General features: G+C 38.4%; 1 protein-coding gene across 2 annotated transcripts in view; it reads left to right on the forward strand.

Moving 5' to 3' along the window:
* Window positions 1-13,597, forward strand: part of GNPTAB (N-acetylglucosamine-1-phosphate transferase subunits alpha and beta) — a 63,360-nt gene that overhangs the window by 25,511 nt on the left and 24,252 nt on the right. The window contains exons 6-10 of one of the 2 annotated variants that reach the window (XM_067536014.1): window positions 918-982; window positions 1,283-1,417; window positions 7,002-7,163; window positions 9,160-9,339; window positions 10,193-10,363. In XM_067536014.1, coding sequence (XP_067392115.1) covers window positions 918-982; window positions 1,283-1,417; window positions 7,002-7,163; window positions 9,160-9,339; window positions 10,193-10,363 — 713 coding nt within the window. Of the gene's footprint in view, window positions 1-917; window positions 983-1,282; window positions 1,418-5,575; window positions 5,604-7,001; window positions 7,164-9,159; window positions 9,340-10,192; window positions 10,364-13,597 lie in introns of those variants that run through there. The other variant, XM_067536015.1, reaches the window with a different exon arrangement.

The following is a 13,597-nucleotide window of genomic DNA, read 5'->3' on the forward strand; positions in this document are numbered from 1 at the left end:
TTTTAAAAATGGGCACTATATTTGCCTTTTGCCAATCGTCTGGGACCTCTCCTGGTCACCATGAGCAAAGATAATGGCCAATGGCTCTGTAATCACATCAGCCAACTCCCTCAGCATCCCTTGGATGCATTGCATCCAGCCCCATGGACTTGTATACATCCAACTTTTCTAAATAGTCCTGAACATGTACTTTCACCACTGAAAACTGCTCACTTTCTCCCCATTCTGTGCTGTGCAGTGCAGTAGTCCAGAAGCTGACGTTGTCTGTGAAGACAGAGGCAAAAAAAGTATTGAGTACTTCAGCTTTTTCAACATCATCTGTCACTAGGTTACTTCCCCCATTCAGTAAGGGGCCCACACTTTCCCTGTTGCTTCTTGTTGCTAATATACTTCCAAGCAGTTAGTTATAATGCTTTTTGCGATCCTTTGCTGAAAAGGATTATATCATGTCTAAGATGAGGAGTTATATGAATTTGACATTAAAGATAAATTGCTGTATTCTGTAACATTTTCAGTGTTATACTGATAGTATTAGAAAGCTGATCTTTGAGACAAGAGAATAAAACAGAAATCCTTTGTGAATGTATTGTGCTAAACACTAGATCTAATAGTGTACAACAGGAAATTATATACTTGCAAAAAAATTAATATTCTTTACCTTAGAACAAACTGTCTAGTATTTAACATTTATATACAAGATTCTCAGAGCAGGTACAACGTCTTCATTTATCTTAATGTGTAGTGCCAAGCAAGTTGTCATCATCTAACCAATAATTCATAAGTAATGCAGACAACTTGTGGTTCTGTGAACCATTCCCTTTCTTTCTGTAACATTTTAAGCTTTAATTTGCAAGAAATGAATTTAATTAATAAAATGTACTAAAATGGTGACCTTTGGAACCATTTATTTATTCCAGCTGAACATGCCCATTCTGGAATGTTAAAAGAAAGCAGCAAACAGACAGTGTGGAGAGGTTATTTGGTATGTTTATTTAAGATTTTATGTTGATTACTTAGATCTGTTCATTAAACTGTCAGATGTTGTATAAATTTAACTTTCTTTTCTGACATTTTAAAGAAGTATTTCTTCCACTGTTTGCCTAAACTTGTGTGTAGTAGTGATAGTGAGTTTTAAAAAAAACACTTATGCAAGCTTTGTGGTTTCGGTTAGGGGTCAAAATTAGCTGTCTAATCTGGCCCAAGATTGGAGAGATGAGCATGTCACTGTGGATTTATAAAACAAAAAGAGAACTAACTAGAAATTGTATTCTTTTTTTTTTAGACCACAGACAAAGAAGTACCGGGTTTAGTGTTAATGCAAGACTTGGCTTTCCTTAGTGGATTTCCAGCTACATTCAAAGAGACAGATCAGCTAAGAGCAAAATTACCAGAGAACTTGGCCTCTAAAATAAAACTGGTAAGAACCTTCAGGGGGGAGTAGTTTGATTACGCTGTTTTGGAATTCTTTTTACAGACAGATCTTAGCCAGTCTGGTGCCAAAACTTCAGTGCATGACCTTCAAGCTTATACTATGGCTATTGCTAATACTTGTCATCTTTCTCTCCCCTGCCCTCAAGTTTATTTGCTTCCGTCTGTATTCCTGTGTCATGAAGTACATCAAGATAGTGTCTCAAGTAATTGCTTTCAAAAGACAAATCTTCCACAGTTGTTTCTTCAATGGTGGCCTGAGCTATAGAGGTTAGGTTGCTACCTTTCAGTTGTTCAGAAACGGAAGTACTGGCTGTATCAGTTTCTCCAAGACACATGCACAGCATGCTGCTCTCTGGCTGAACTGTCCCTTGGAGCCTGCCTATCTAAATTTGATTGGAAGACTTGCATTGTTCATGTGAGGTGCTGGAGGAGGTTAGATTCCTTTTCTCTCTGCATTTGGAAGAGCTTGTAGTGGTGAGAACACTAAACTAGGAGTCAGGACTATGGTTCTATTACTGACTCTGCCATTTACTCTTTGTGTGACCATGGGCAAGATGCACAGTCTGTGTCTCGGTTTACCCATCTCTAAAATAGGGTCATGCTGGCCTTGGGTGTTGTGAGTTTAAATGATTGATTTTGGACATGTCATGATTGCACTCTCATTTTTGCTAAGAGATGGCGCAGACTGCAGGGGTGGGACTGGCCATAAGGTCCCTTTCTTCTTCCATTCCCAGGAGTCCTACCCCCACATTTTGAACAGTGACCAAAATGCACCTCTTCTGATTAGTTCTCTCCTTCCCCCCACTGAATCCTATATCTTTGGTGTGGGCTGGACAGCAAGGAAGGAGGAATTGCTATATAGAATGGCAAGTAGCGTGGGGGTGGGAGTGGACAGATTGCACCTCTAGGGCCCCTGGTAAGAGGAACAGGGATGAGGGGGTTCATTGACATAAGGGAGCTAACAGAACATGTGCCTAATGTCACACAGTTTTCATATATAACCAACCAACTCCCACCCTTGTTGTCTAATGTGTCTATTTAGATTGTAAGCTGTTTGGAGCCAGGCCAATGTCCTCTGTTCTTAATGTGCCTATTGTATTTCTGGGCGTTGGATAAATAACGTTTAAAGGTAAACTGCAAAGCAAATAAAAACGTGTTACTGGTTTTTTTATTACCTAAACACATTGTGCTAAAGTTTTTTGTGTACTTTTACAGATTGTTCTTAATAGTTGAAATGTCAGGTCTCTACTTCTCTCTTCTTGTTGGAGGATCTGAGTAGCAATGTCATGGGGGGAGGGGGGAGAAAGAAAGAGAGGAGGGTCAATAAAAATGAAGTGAAGCTGGTGATAAATTTACATTCAGTGCTAGTGGTGCTAGTCTAATAGAATCTATTCTTAAGTCAACATTTCTGGATCCAAAGAGCTCTAAAAATAGTTCTTCTAACATCTGGGATGTAAAAGTCTTTCCTTAAGGACTGTCACAAGATTTCTGAATGGCTCGTAATAGTTAAGTTCAAACCAGAGTTGAGAAAAAAGTGATGTTTACAAAGCAATGATTGAGTTAAGGGCCATCTTGAAATTAATTCAATAAATAAATAAAAAGCCCTCATAAATACGTTTGATCATTCTGTCTAGAATCAAATAAAATTGAGAGGCAATGTGGGCTGAAGGACTGAGCATGATTAGGCACCAGGAACTTAATGAGTTCTGTCCTGGCTCTGCCATGTGTGGCCTCAAGCAGTTTACTTAAATTCCTTTTCGGCTTCCCTATCTGTAGAAGGGGAATAATGGTTGTTTACCTACCTCACAGAAACATTGTGAGGATTAATATTCATAAAGTGCTGTGAAGTTATAAAGAGTGTTACTATAAGATGTGAATTTGCAAGGTGAAAGCACATATATAATTATCTATGAAATGTACATATGTACAATATCTGCAATGTAATGAGCTTTAGGTTTATTGGTCTGCTATTAGCTGTTAATGTTGTGCTTACTGATCACATTTATTTTGCTCTTCTGAACACGTTCAGGTAGGTGTGCTTTAATATTAAGTCCACTGTACTGTATTTCCACGCTTTCAATTGAAACTGGAGTATTTAGCCACTAGATGGAGCTCCTACTCTGTCATTCAATCTTCAGCTTTTACACAATAATAGGGTTTCTTAAAGGTCACCTGCAAAGGAAATGTATTGGGCTTGGTGTTGTCTAGCCTACAGAGATTATGGTGACTGAGGATCTAATCAAATGGACAGGAGAATCAAGAGACTGAGTTGAATGATTGAGAATGGGAAGGATTTTTGGTCAGACTGTTTGAAACTCCGAGGGTTGTGTTGCTTTAGTGATTCCTATTTAATTTAAATAGTGAACGTTTCGGAGAAAGGAGGCTTTTCTTAAAGGTTCAACATCCCACCTGCTTCAGTTAAGGTGTGAAAGCTTGCAGGACATCTCTCAAAACTCCAACCTCTATCCAGTATTCTCTTCACGTTGTTGCTATATATATTTTTATTCTAGTAACTAGTTAACCCTTTTCCATGAAATCAGTAGAGCAAAACCCATGGACTTTGTTATTTGTAGATAGAAAACAATTTTGATTAAATCTACATACCTTCTCTTGCCCACACATATGCTGCACAAATCCTGCTGAAAATTAAGGGCTGTGTTGTAGCTTTTAATGGCATTGCCTTATTTGAGGGAACGATGATAATATCAGTGGGCACATGCAAGGAGAAGTGGCAACCATACCATACAAGAATGTGCAGCTTGTGCACACTTTGAGTGACCCTGATACAGAAGGCAATGGGATTGCTATCATGTCATGCCTCACTTGGGTTTTTGCTATTCCCACTACATTCAAAGTGGAAGTACTTAGATTCTGGCTACTTTATATGCAGATATTCAAGGTTGAAGGCTATATGGGACTCTCTCTCCATCCATTTACAGCTGAGTCACTGACTATAATGGCGGATGGGCAAAATAGTGGAGCTGCATTGATGTTAGCCCTCAAAGGAGGTCATTGGTCAACACTTCCAGTCAAAGAAAGAGCCTACATGTTGGTAGAGGCAGTGGCATTCATGTTGATAAGATGTGGCAAAAATGGAGTTTATAACTTGCCTTTAGCATAGCATATGTGGGGGGGTTTCTGGGTTCCCCTCCTTCTCACATCAGACCCCAGGTTGCACCAGCACTCTTGGTATAGGAGACTTGGACTCTGCTCCTTTTGCACTCATCACCCCATTACTTGCTCTTGCTGAGTGGGTTGCTAGAGAGTGAATTAAGCTGCACAATGCTCCCAGCTCTTGCCAGTGTGGGAATTCAGAACTCAGGCTGTTATAGTGGAACTGCAGACTGGGTAGTTCTGCCTTGAGGTCATTTAGCTTGCGTCTTTGTCAAATAAATCTATTTACTATGAATCTACGTGTTGACCTTTTTCTTTACTTGGAAGCAGTCATAGTTGATAGCCCCAAAAATGAACCAGCATTTTAAAAAATCTGTTAGGAAAACCCATCTCTGCTACCTTGTTTTCAAGAGATTGTTTTGCCATATACACTATGTAGATACATAAATACACACTACTTTTTTAACAGGTTTTTTTGTCTTTTATTCAACAGCTTTTCAGAATCTCTACATTTATGAGAAAAATCTTAAGCTATCCTAGATAGGCGCATGTCCAAACTGAGCAGCTACCTTATCATATAGCTGTATTCCTCATCCCTTCCCACCCTGTTTCTCACAACTGTTTGTCACCCTCATTTGAATAGTCACATGTGAAGCAGCTAGAACACACACACAAAGTAATAGTGATTGAAAAAAGGAAAAATATTGGTAGCAAATCTAGTCAGGAAGCTATTCCTTAGACTTGACCCTGTTTTGTAGAGGTGGTAATGGGAAAATGAAGTCAAATACAAATTAAATATTTTAAAAAACCTTTTTGGGGTGTGTGGAATGGGAATCTCTTCAGTTCATGTCATATGTTTTCTAGGTATCAGGTTCTCAGGGACTCTGACGTTGTATTCCTAAATTAAGCACATGCCCACTAATGGCAGCTTTGCAATCTGTAGCATTTCCATATTGGTATTTTTGGAGATTCCTTGCTGTGCAGACTGTAACTATTCCTCATCCATACAACTACAGAAGCCACCCTTTCATCAGTATGTTCAGATGATTCCCTGGAAGGTTGGAAATTTATCAGATTTTTCTAATGACAAACCTCATAAGTCAGATTGAAAGCTATCAGATAGCATAGGAGACAAATCATTGACAGCTTTAAAATGTCACAGACATGACAGCTGGGTTGTTTGATTGCTAAGGGATGGGGTGCTAACACTGTGACAAGTGTTGTTTTAAAAGGGGCAGAAAAGGTCAGATTTAATTGAAAATAAAAATTAGTCTGAGGGATTTAATAAATATATAAAAATCTGGTGGGATGTTTGTGTGTTAACTTGATATAGTATTACTATAAAATACTAAATTACTTTCACAAATCTGAGAACTAAAAATATATGCACTAATCCATAACTGTTTTTATTAACGCTAACATTTTTTCTTCTTTTTTTTTTTTTGCACAGCAGTGAAGATATTTGCTGCTGTTAAATTTTCAGTCCAGCTTTTAAATATATACATTGCGCTTCTAGAAAACTGGAACACAGTTGTGCATTTTAACTTGTTTGAATCTTGTCACACTGCAATATACAAATAAATCTTTACAACATTTAATTTGGGTTGTTTTACTTTTAGTAAAACATACCAGTCCCCTGCCCTTTGCAAGCCACATTTGCTGTCAGATATAGAATCTAGGGTAAGCCCCTTCTCATCCTGCACATTATGAAATCTGATATCCAGAATAACTAGTGGCAAGAGATAAAAACAGCTAACAGATCAAACGGTTCCCCAGTAACAAATGACCTTAGCAGCAGATTAGCAATCAGGGTTGAGGACTCAGAGATCCACAAATGGATTAGTTTTGGAGCCTTTTGTATCTCAAATTTCTAGAGCATAATTTGATCCTTAAACCATTCTAAAAATCTCATGTTACAGGCATAGTTGAACCAATGCCTTTCTATCCCCAGAAAGGTGTTATTTTAGAAAAAGTATAGTTCCTTTAATCATAAACTAAATTGAGGTTTCAATAAAACATCAATTTCATTGTGGGGAAATTGAAATGAATTATTTAATGTAATAATGAAGCATTTCTAACATAAGCACAGATTTATAATGGCTGGATTGCAGTGTAAAAAGAGAAACTTAGATGGAAACAGTAATATCAGGTGAACAATGATGTTTGAGTATTGTTCCATTAAAAAAATTCTTTCAGTTCCCAGCATTGGGTTTCTATTCTTCTTCCTGGAACATTCCATGAATTTAAGTATGTCAGTTTTCATTTACCATGTTGCTGCCCTTCTTTGTTAGGTTGCTTTATAATATAGCTGATATTTTGTAAGTTTTCATCATTCGGCCTTTTCTTAATACTATCATGAGAGAGAGATAACAAAAAATGAATGAGCTTGGCAAGGGAAAGATCTCTCTTCTGTGGACACGTGCCAGAAATGAAAGATTGTTTCTCTGCTTCTATAGTTACAGCTTTATTCAGAAGCCAGTGTAGCCCTCTTGCAACTGAATAACCCCAAGGGTTTCCAAGAACTGAGCAAGCAAGCTAAGAAGAACATGACTATAGATGGAAAAGAACTGACACTTAATCCTGCCTATTTACTGTGGGATCTCAGTGCCATCAGTCAGGTAGGTCAATTTCACGAAGTAGTGTAAAGAGTACAATGTCAGAAGTTTCAAGGAGTAAGATTAAATAAATATAGTTAAGGAATTTCTTCCATTTTTATAGGGTTGTTAGGAATCTCTTATTCATGCCTTTTAAAAAATAACTCTACGATCTTAAAACCTGGGGAAAGAAGAATTTGGAGGGAGAGGAGCTTAATCAAATTGTCTTTTAGGACCACTGAATCAAAAAAATTGCCCTTCTATACATATTTTGATAAAATTGTCTGCAAATTAGTCAATTTTTTTTTAATTTGGCAAGTGTCACATTTCAGTAGAGACTGACTTTCAGATAAGCACTTTATTTTTCATGATGGGAAAAAGACTTATTTTAACTAACACACATTTTGTTTGCTCCTTATGGCATATCTTTTTTTTACTTTATTTTTAGTAATACATGTGCAGCTAGTAGGGCCAAAATATTAATGGTGTCTTATCTAAAAGATTTCAGAAAATTTTTGGCCCTTTTTATTTAACTTGAAGACTTCAGTAAAAGAACTGCCTCTTGCTGTGAAACAAATGACAAAGCCAATTTTTTATCAAAATTAAAGTAAATGAAGTGGGGAAATATCTATTTTCAAAGTAAGATTTAAAAAGAAAAAAAAAAGTCTTGTCAATTTCTTTCTTCCAAGGCTTTTTTGTGTTATAGCGAATGACTATATATATATGTCTTGTCATATAATGTAACCCATCAACAGCTTAATCATATAATTAAAATAGAATACCTCTATGAACTTGCTGGCTTTTGCTGAGCTCAGGGAACTGTTTATATTTTTTCACTATAATGCAGGATCTTAACACAGACTTCCCTTCCTAATGCATTATATCAGCATTGGCTGGTGTGTGGATGTCTCAGAGGCATGTACATGGGTGTTGCTGAGGTGGGAGTTAAGGTTTTGTGCCCTAGTGTAATTATGGAGAATGTGGTGTATGTTGTGTTAATGGAGATGTATGGAACTTATTTATGGGGTAGAGATTGCATTGAAAGTTGTAGTCATTCAAGGTAAGATACGTTAAAGAGGGATAGCTTAACTGCACATTTCCTTATCCGGTGATGTAGATGGGTATTTCCCTTAGGGAGTGTTAACTGTCTTCTAACAAAGTGTTTGGTTTTTTTTTTTTTTTTTGGTGGGGATTAAATCCATTGCAATAGTGATTTCACCATGTGACCTACCTAACAAGCTTAAAAATGAGGTTTCAGTCTGAGTGTAGTCTTTCTAACAAGAAAATACTGAAATATTTTAGTTTACTTGATGATTGATGGAGACCTTTGTCACTTCTGTTCAATAAACATTTTTGGCGGGAGTTTTTAAAATAGAAGAACCAGGACTTTTTTAAAGAATAGACTTTTATACAATGTGTACTGCACACAGGCAATTCAAACAAATTATTAGGATGTACAGATATTTATAAATAGTATTATAATACAATAAAGCCAAAAGGCATAACCATTAAAAATGCATCCTGCACATTAGTGTTGTGAAGCAAAAAAGCAAGGAAATACAACGTGGCTTTGCATCAGTTCACCACATGAGGGAGTGTGAGATCAGGAAAATATGTATCTAATCATAAGCCAGGAAGATAGGGTAATATCTTTCTGGGACTTTGAAGGCCGAGGAGCTTGATTACTCAAATAACTGTCTGCCCTCTGTTGTGGTTCTTGGGTATACTGGCGATACCTGTGGTCCATAGTATCAAAGACAGCTGATGTTAGTGAGGCATATTGTTCATATTTGCATTTTAGTGAAACCAGGCAGTTTATAAAGGAATAATGGTATTTTTTTGTTATACATATGCTTTGAGCCAAGCCCTCATCCTGCAAACACTGACACACTCACATGCTTAGTTATCGCATTGACTTCACTGAGACTACATGCAGTGCCTAACTTAAGCATGTGCATAAATCTTTGTAGGAGTGGGGCCTAAACTCTAAGTCTAAATAAAGGTTTAATTCTTTTTGTAGTCTAAACAGGATGAAGATATTTCAGCCAGCCGTTTTGAAGATAATGAAGAGCTGAGATATTCCCTGCGATCAATAGAGAGGCACGCTCCTTGGGTTCGACATATTTTCATTATCACTAATGGGCAGATTCCCTCTTGGCTTAACCTGGATAACCCTCGGATAACTATAGTAGCGCATCAGGTAAAACTCTCTAAAGGATTCCATAGTGATTTTAAGATGCACCTTTTTTTCTAGGTATACCTTACATTTTATTACAAAAGTAGAAGGAACCACCTTAATATTTTTCCCGTTTTAATAAAACATTGCAGTTTGTATTTCACTTGGTTGTTCTACAAGACAACTGAAGGCATATCAAACCTTCAACTTACTTACTTTGTTTTCAGAGGCTTCAGCTAAGTTGTCTGTCTCTAATACCCTCATGAAGTCTCCTTATAAAAAAAATTGCAGGAAAGTAAATGCTGTTTGAATCCTAATCCATAAAAAATTTCTTAGGCCAGTGGAAAGCCAATAACTTGTATTAAAACAGGGTAGACTGGAATTATTGGTACTGTAAATAACATATAGCTGAAAAGCTATATTAGTTGCCATTTAAAATGGTTAAAAAAGTCCCTCAAATCTACTAAACAAACAATAACAAAAAAAACCCTAGTTTTTGGTTACATATTTTGGAGTATTTGGTGTCTTGGCATGTTCAAACTCTGAGCAATATGGGAGTCTTGCCATTGACTTCAATTGGCTTAGGATCAGGTACAAATAATGATGGTCGGCCAGTTTCATTAGCATAAAAAAGACAGTTTAAGCTTGAAATTTGGTATGTTTGTTAGATATATGGAGAGAAGAGGGTAAAACTTACCTCTTCTCTACTTTCTCCCTATTTATTTCCTTTATCCTTGCGTCTTTCACTTATCTCTACCTTTTTGTCTAAATTCATTTTTTACATTGAATAGATAAAAAGCATTTTCTGATGTACCTAATGGGAGTTTTATTTAACACAGATTTAAACCAAATGATTTTTTTTTTTTTTTGTGGGTAGGACATATTTCAGAATTTGAGTCACTTGCCTACCTTTAGTTCACCAGCCATTGAAAGTCACATTCATCGTATTGCGGACCTTTCTCAGAAGTTCATTTACCTAAATGATGATGTTATGTTTGGGAAGGATGTATGGCCTGATGATTTTTACAGTCACTCTAAGGGTCAGAAGGTAAGTCACCATGAAAAAAGCTTGATCAGAAATAGTTCAGAAAGTTTTTCTGCACTGATGGAATGTAAATTGAATAAATTCTAATATGAAAGGAAGGGAAGACTAAAGATATTTATTCTCAAACTGTAGAATTGGTAACAGGGATATGGAAAAAAAAATGTTCCATACCTTTGCATGCTTGTATAATGTAGATGTCAGCTGCACCTCTCTCCCCTTTTGGGTCTCGCTGAGTGCACCCCTTCAGCTATCTGATGTTATATTTTTACCTCTCTTGGGTTGGAATTTTGTAATCTCCCACTTTTAGACTGGTCCCTGGACTAAAGTACCCTGTATATCAATTGTGCTTACCTAGCAGGTCTGCCTGGGAGTCTGAGACCAATGGCATTCAGTGAAAACACAGCTTCCCCAAAACCAAAATATTGTTTTAACAGTAGGAACAAAACATTTACAGAAAAGGGATTAAAACAGCCAATGTCTGCCATCTCCTGCTGGTAACCAAGACAGGCCTAACTTCTTCAGATGCCTCTAGCATGTGCCTATATCAATGTTTCTCAACCTTTTAAGTATCAAGTACCCCCTAACTTCTGGAAAATTTTAATAAGTACCCCAACACTCAATTTTCCACTCAGAGAAATACAATCTTATCCCCCTTTACTACTGGACGACTGTATTTCTTGTAAAGCAGGAGAGTTCTGCAGTGCTGTGTGGCTGTGGCAGATCACAAAACCCCCTGCTGTTTCTCCCCTCCTTCCTCCTCCCCTTCCTCCATATAGGAGCAAATGTCAACGCCAGCCAACCACTATGGCCTGAGGGCAGGGTCAAGTGGTGTTCTCCTCACACAGGCGGGAACTTGTGAGGTATGAACAGACACAAGCGGTCCACCAGAGTGGATAGCAGCGCTCCCCATGGCCATCCCTAGGGGGGTGTGGGCCTGGGGCAAATCACACTGTGTGGGACCCCCCCCCCCTTAAGATTTTTATACTGGTGAAATCTGGAGCTGTCATAGATGTCAATTTCACTGCTCAGCTAGAAGGGGAAGGGGCGGGGGGCACTCCAGGACTGGGCAAGCCACTGGGCTCTCAACCTGGCTTTCTGTGTCCTGGGCTTTGAGCCAGGGAGGGGAGCTGCCACCTGCGCAAGTTGCAGGTGGCTGCCACCTGGCTGCCAGCCCAGGAGGTGGGCGACTGCCACCTGCTCCAAGCTGGGGCGGAGGAGGCTTCCACTCCGGCTGGGACCCGGAGATGTAGGCAGACAGCAGGCAGCTGCGTACCCCCTGCCTATGTCTCGCATACCCCCAGTGGTACCCTAGGCTGAGAAACTATGGCCTATATCACAATCCTGTTTCCTCCAAACAACTCCCTCTCCTACACGGCTCTAAGAGAGTTATTTTTTAAAAGTCCTGCTATACCTTTAGAATTTCTGTGTTGGGGGTTATCAAAGTTGATAATTCTGGTACTTAATAATTGTGCAGTATTTGCTGAAGGTTGGCTTATTTTGAGCCATTTTTTTCTTCCTGCTAGTCTTTCTTTTCAGCCCTCTTAAACTAAACCAATATATTCATATAATAAACATCCCAATAACCAGGTCAACATACGGTATTAAAATACTGCAGAGCAACTCCATTTCTGTCACAGTAGGTACTTCTAGTATGGATTCTTAGAAGGTATGAATGAATTGATTCAAAACATTACTCCTGCCAATCAAAAATGCTACAGCTGATTGTATTTCTTTGGAATAACTTGTGAATTTGTAAAGACACCCATCTCCCTCATGGAAATAAAAGGATCACAAACAATAAGCTTTGTAACAAAGCTGATGGCGTCCATACAAATTATTAAAGCTTAAAACTTGGAGAGGACTCTTCTGCAGTAATCATGTCATTGGATAAAGGTGCTCTGTGTGTACCTCATATATGGCAGTAAGGATTTATTTTTTTCTGTTTCCACTGCCATTTATCTTGCTTCCATGTTGCTTTGCTCTCTTTCACAGAAGTAAACATTGAAAGGGAGCAAGGGGGGTAACATTTTTTTCTTATTAATTCCTTATGTTTCCTGGGAAACAGTCTATTTAAGAGACAGTAGATTTACACTACACTGATAACACTAAGACAGATGACTCCTGAATCTCCATGTTTAGGTTTGTTGCTAATCAGTTCCTTTCCGAACACCCTCTGTGTCCAGTTTCTAATAACCTCATATACCATTGCTCATGAATATTTTGTGGTTTATAGCCTAATAACACATTAGCAACAGCCATGTTTAAACATAACAGTAGCTATAATTAATTCATGCCTAGAGTAAACTTCCTATGGGCGAAAAACTTAGTTACATTTATTATTTATGTTTTTATAGTATCACAGTAGCATCTGGAGGCACCAACTATGATTGGGGAGGTCCCATTGTGCTAGACACTGTACAAAATCATTACAAGGGACAGTCCTGCACTGAGGACTTTGCAGTCTAAATAGGATAAAAGGTGGGTGGGGAAACAGGTGAAATGACTTGCCTTCAGTCACACAGTAATTTAGTGGCAAAACATGATTAGAACTCAGATCTTCTGACTTCCACCCCGGGGCTCTATCCATTAGACTGTGGTATTGCTTAGGGCTTGTCCACCCGGGAGTACAGTGTGTGGCAAGACAGATGACTACACAGTTCACTAGCGTGCTATGCACTAACTAGTTGTGTGGATCCTGCTGTTGTGCACTAAAAGTTCCATAATGCACTTTCACCTACTGCTGAAACAGCAATAAGTCAGAGCGCACTATGGAACTGCTATTGTGTGATTGCAGGGTGTGTGTGGTAGGCTAGTGAGCTGTACATTCACATCATGGCTTGTTGCACACTAAGTGTCTGTGTGGCCAACCCCTTACACTATCATTGATACAGCTGATAGCACCAGTAAAAATGTTACTGTAAAGAGGGCACCTGAGATTTTCCACGGTATTGTATAATCCTGGTCAGAGCAGGTCTTAATGAGATTGTGGTTAAAAAACACTGATGGCTATTTAAATCCTGCCTTTGCTATTGCTCCCACCATTGTACCAGTAATAGTGCTTTCTCAAAGTCTACTGTGGGTGGGCCTTACATCATCATAAAATCTTAAACCACGGCATATTTTGTGATCAATAATGTGGCATCAAGGCACAGTGGGAATTATAGGAGTTTTTGGTGATTAAAAACCATTGCTGTGGACTAGCAGAAAATTCCAACTGCTTCAGTAGCCTTTAGCATA

This window comes from Emydura macquarii, unplaced genomic scaffold (genome assembly GCF_026122565.2).
Source record: "Emydura macquarii macquarii isolate MOO-44397 ecotype Brisbane River unplaced genomic scaffold, CSIRO-AGI_Emac_v2 contig_3530, whole genome shotgun sequence".
Lineage (NCBI taxonomy): Eukaryota > Metazoa > Chordata > Testudines > Chelidae > Emydura > Emydura macquarii.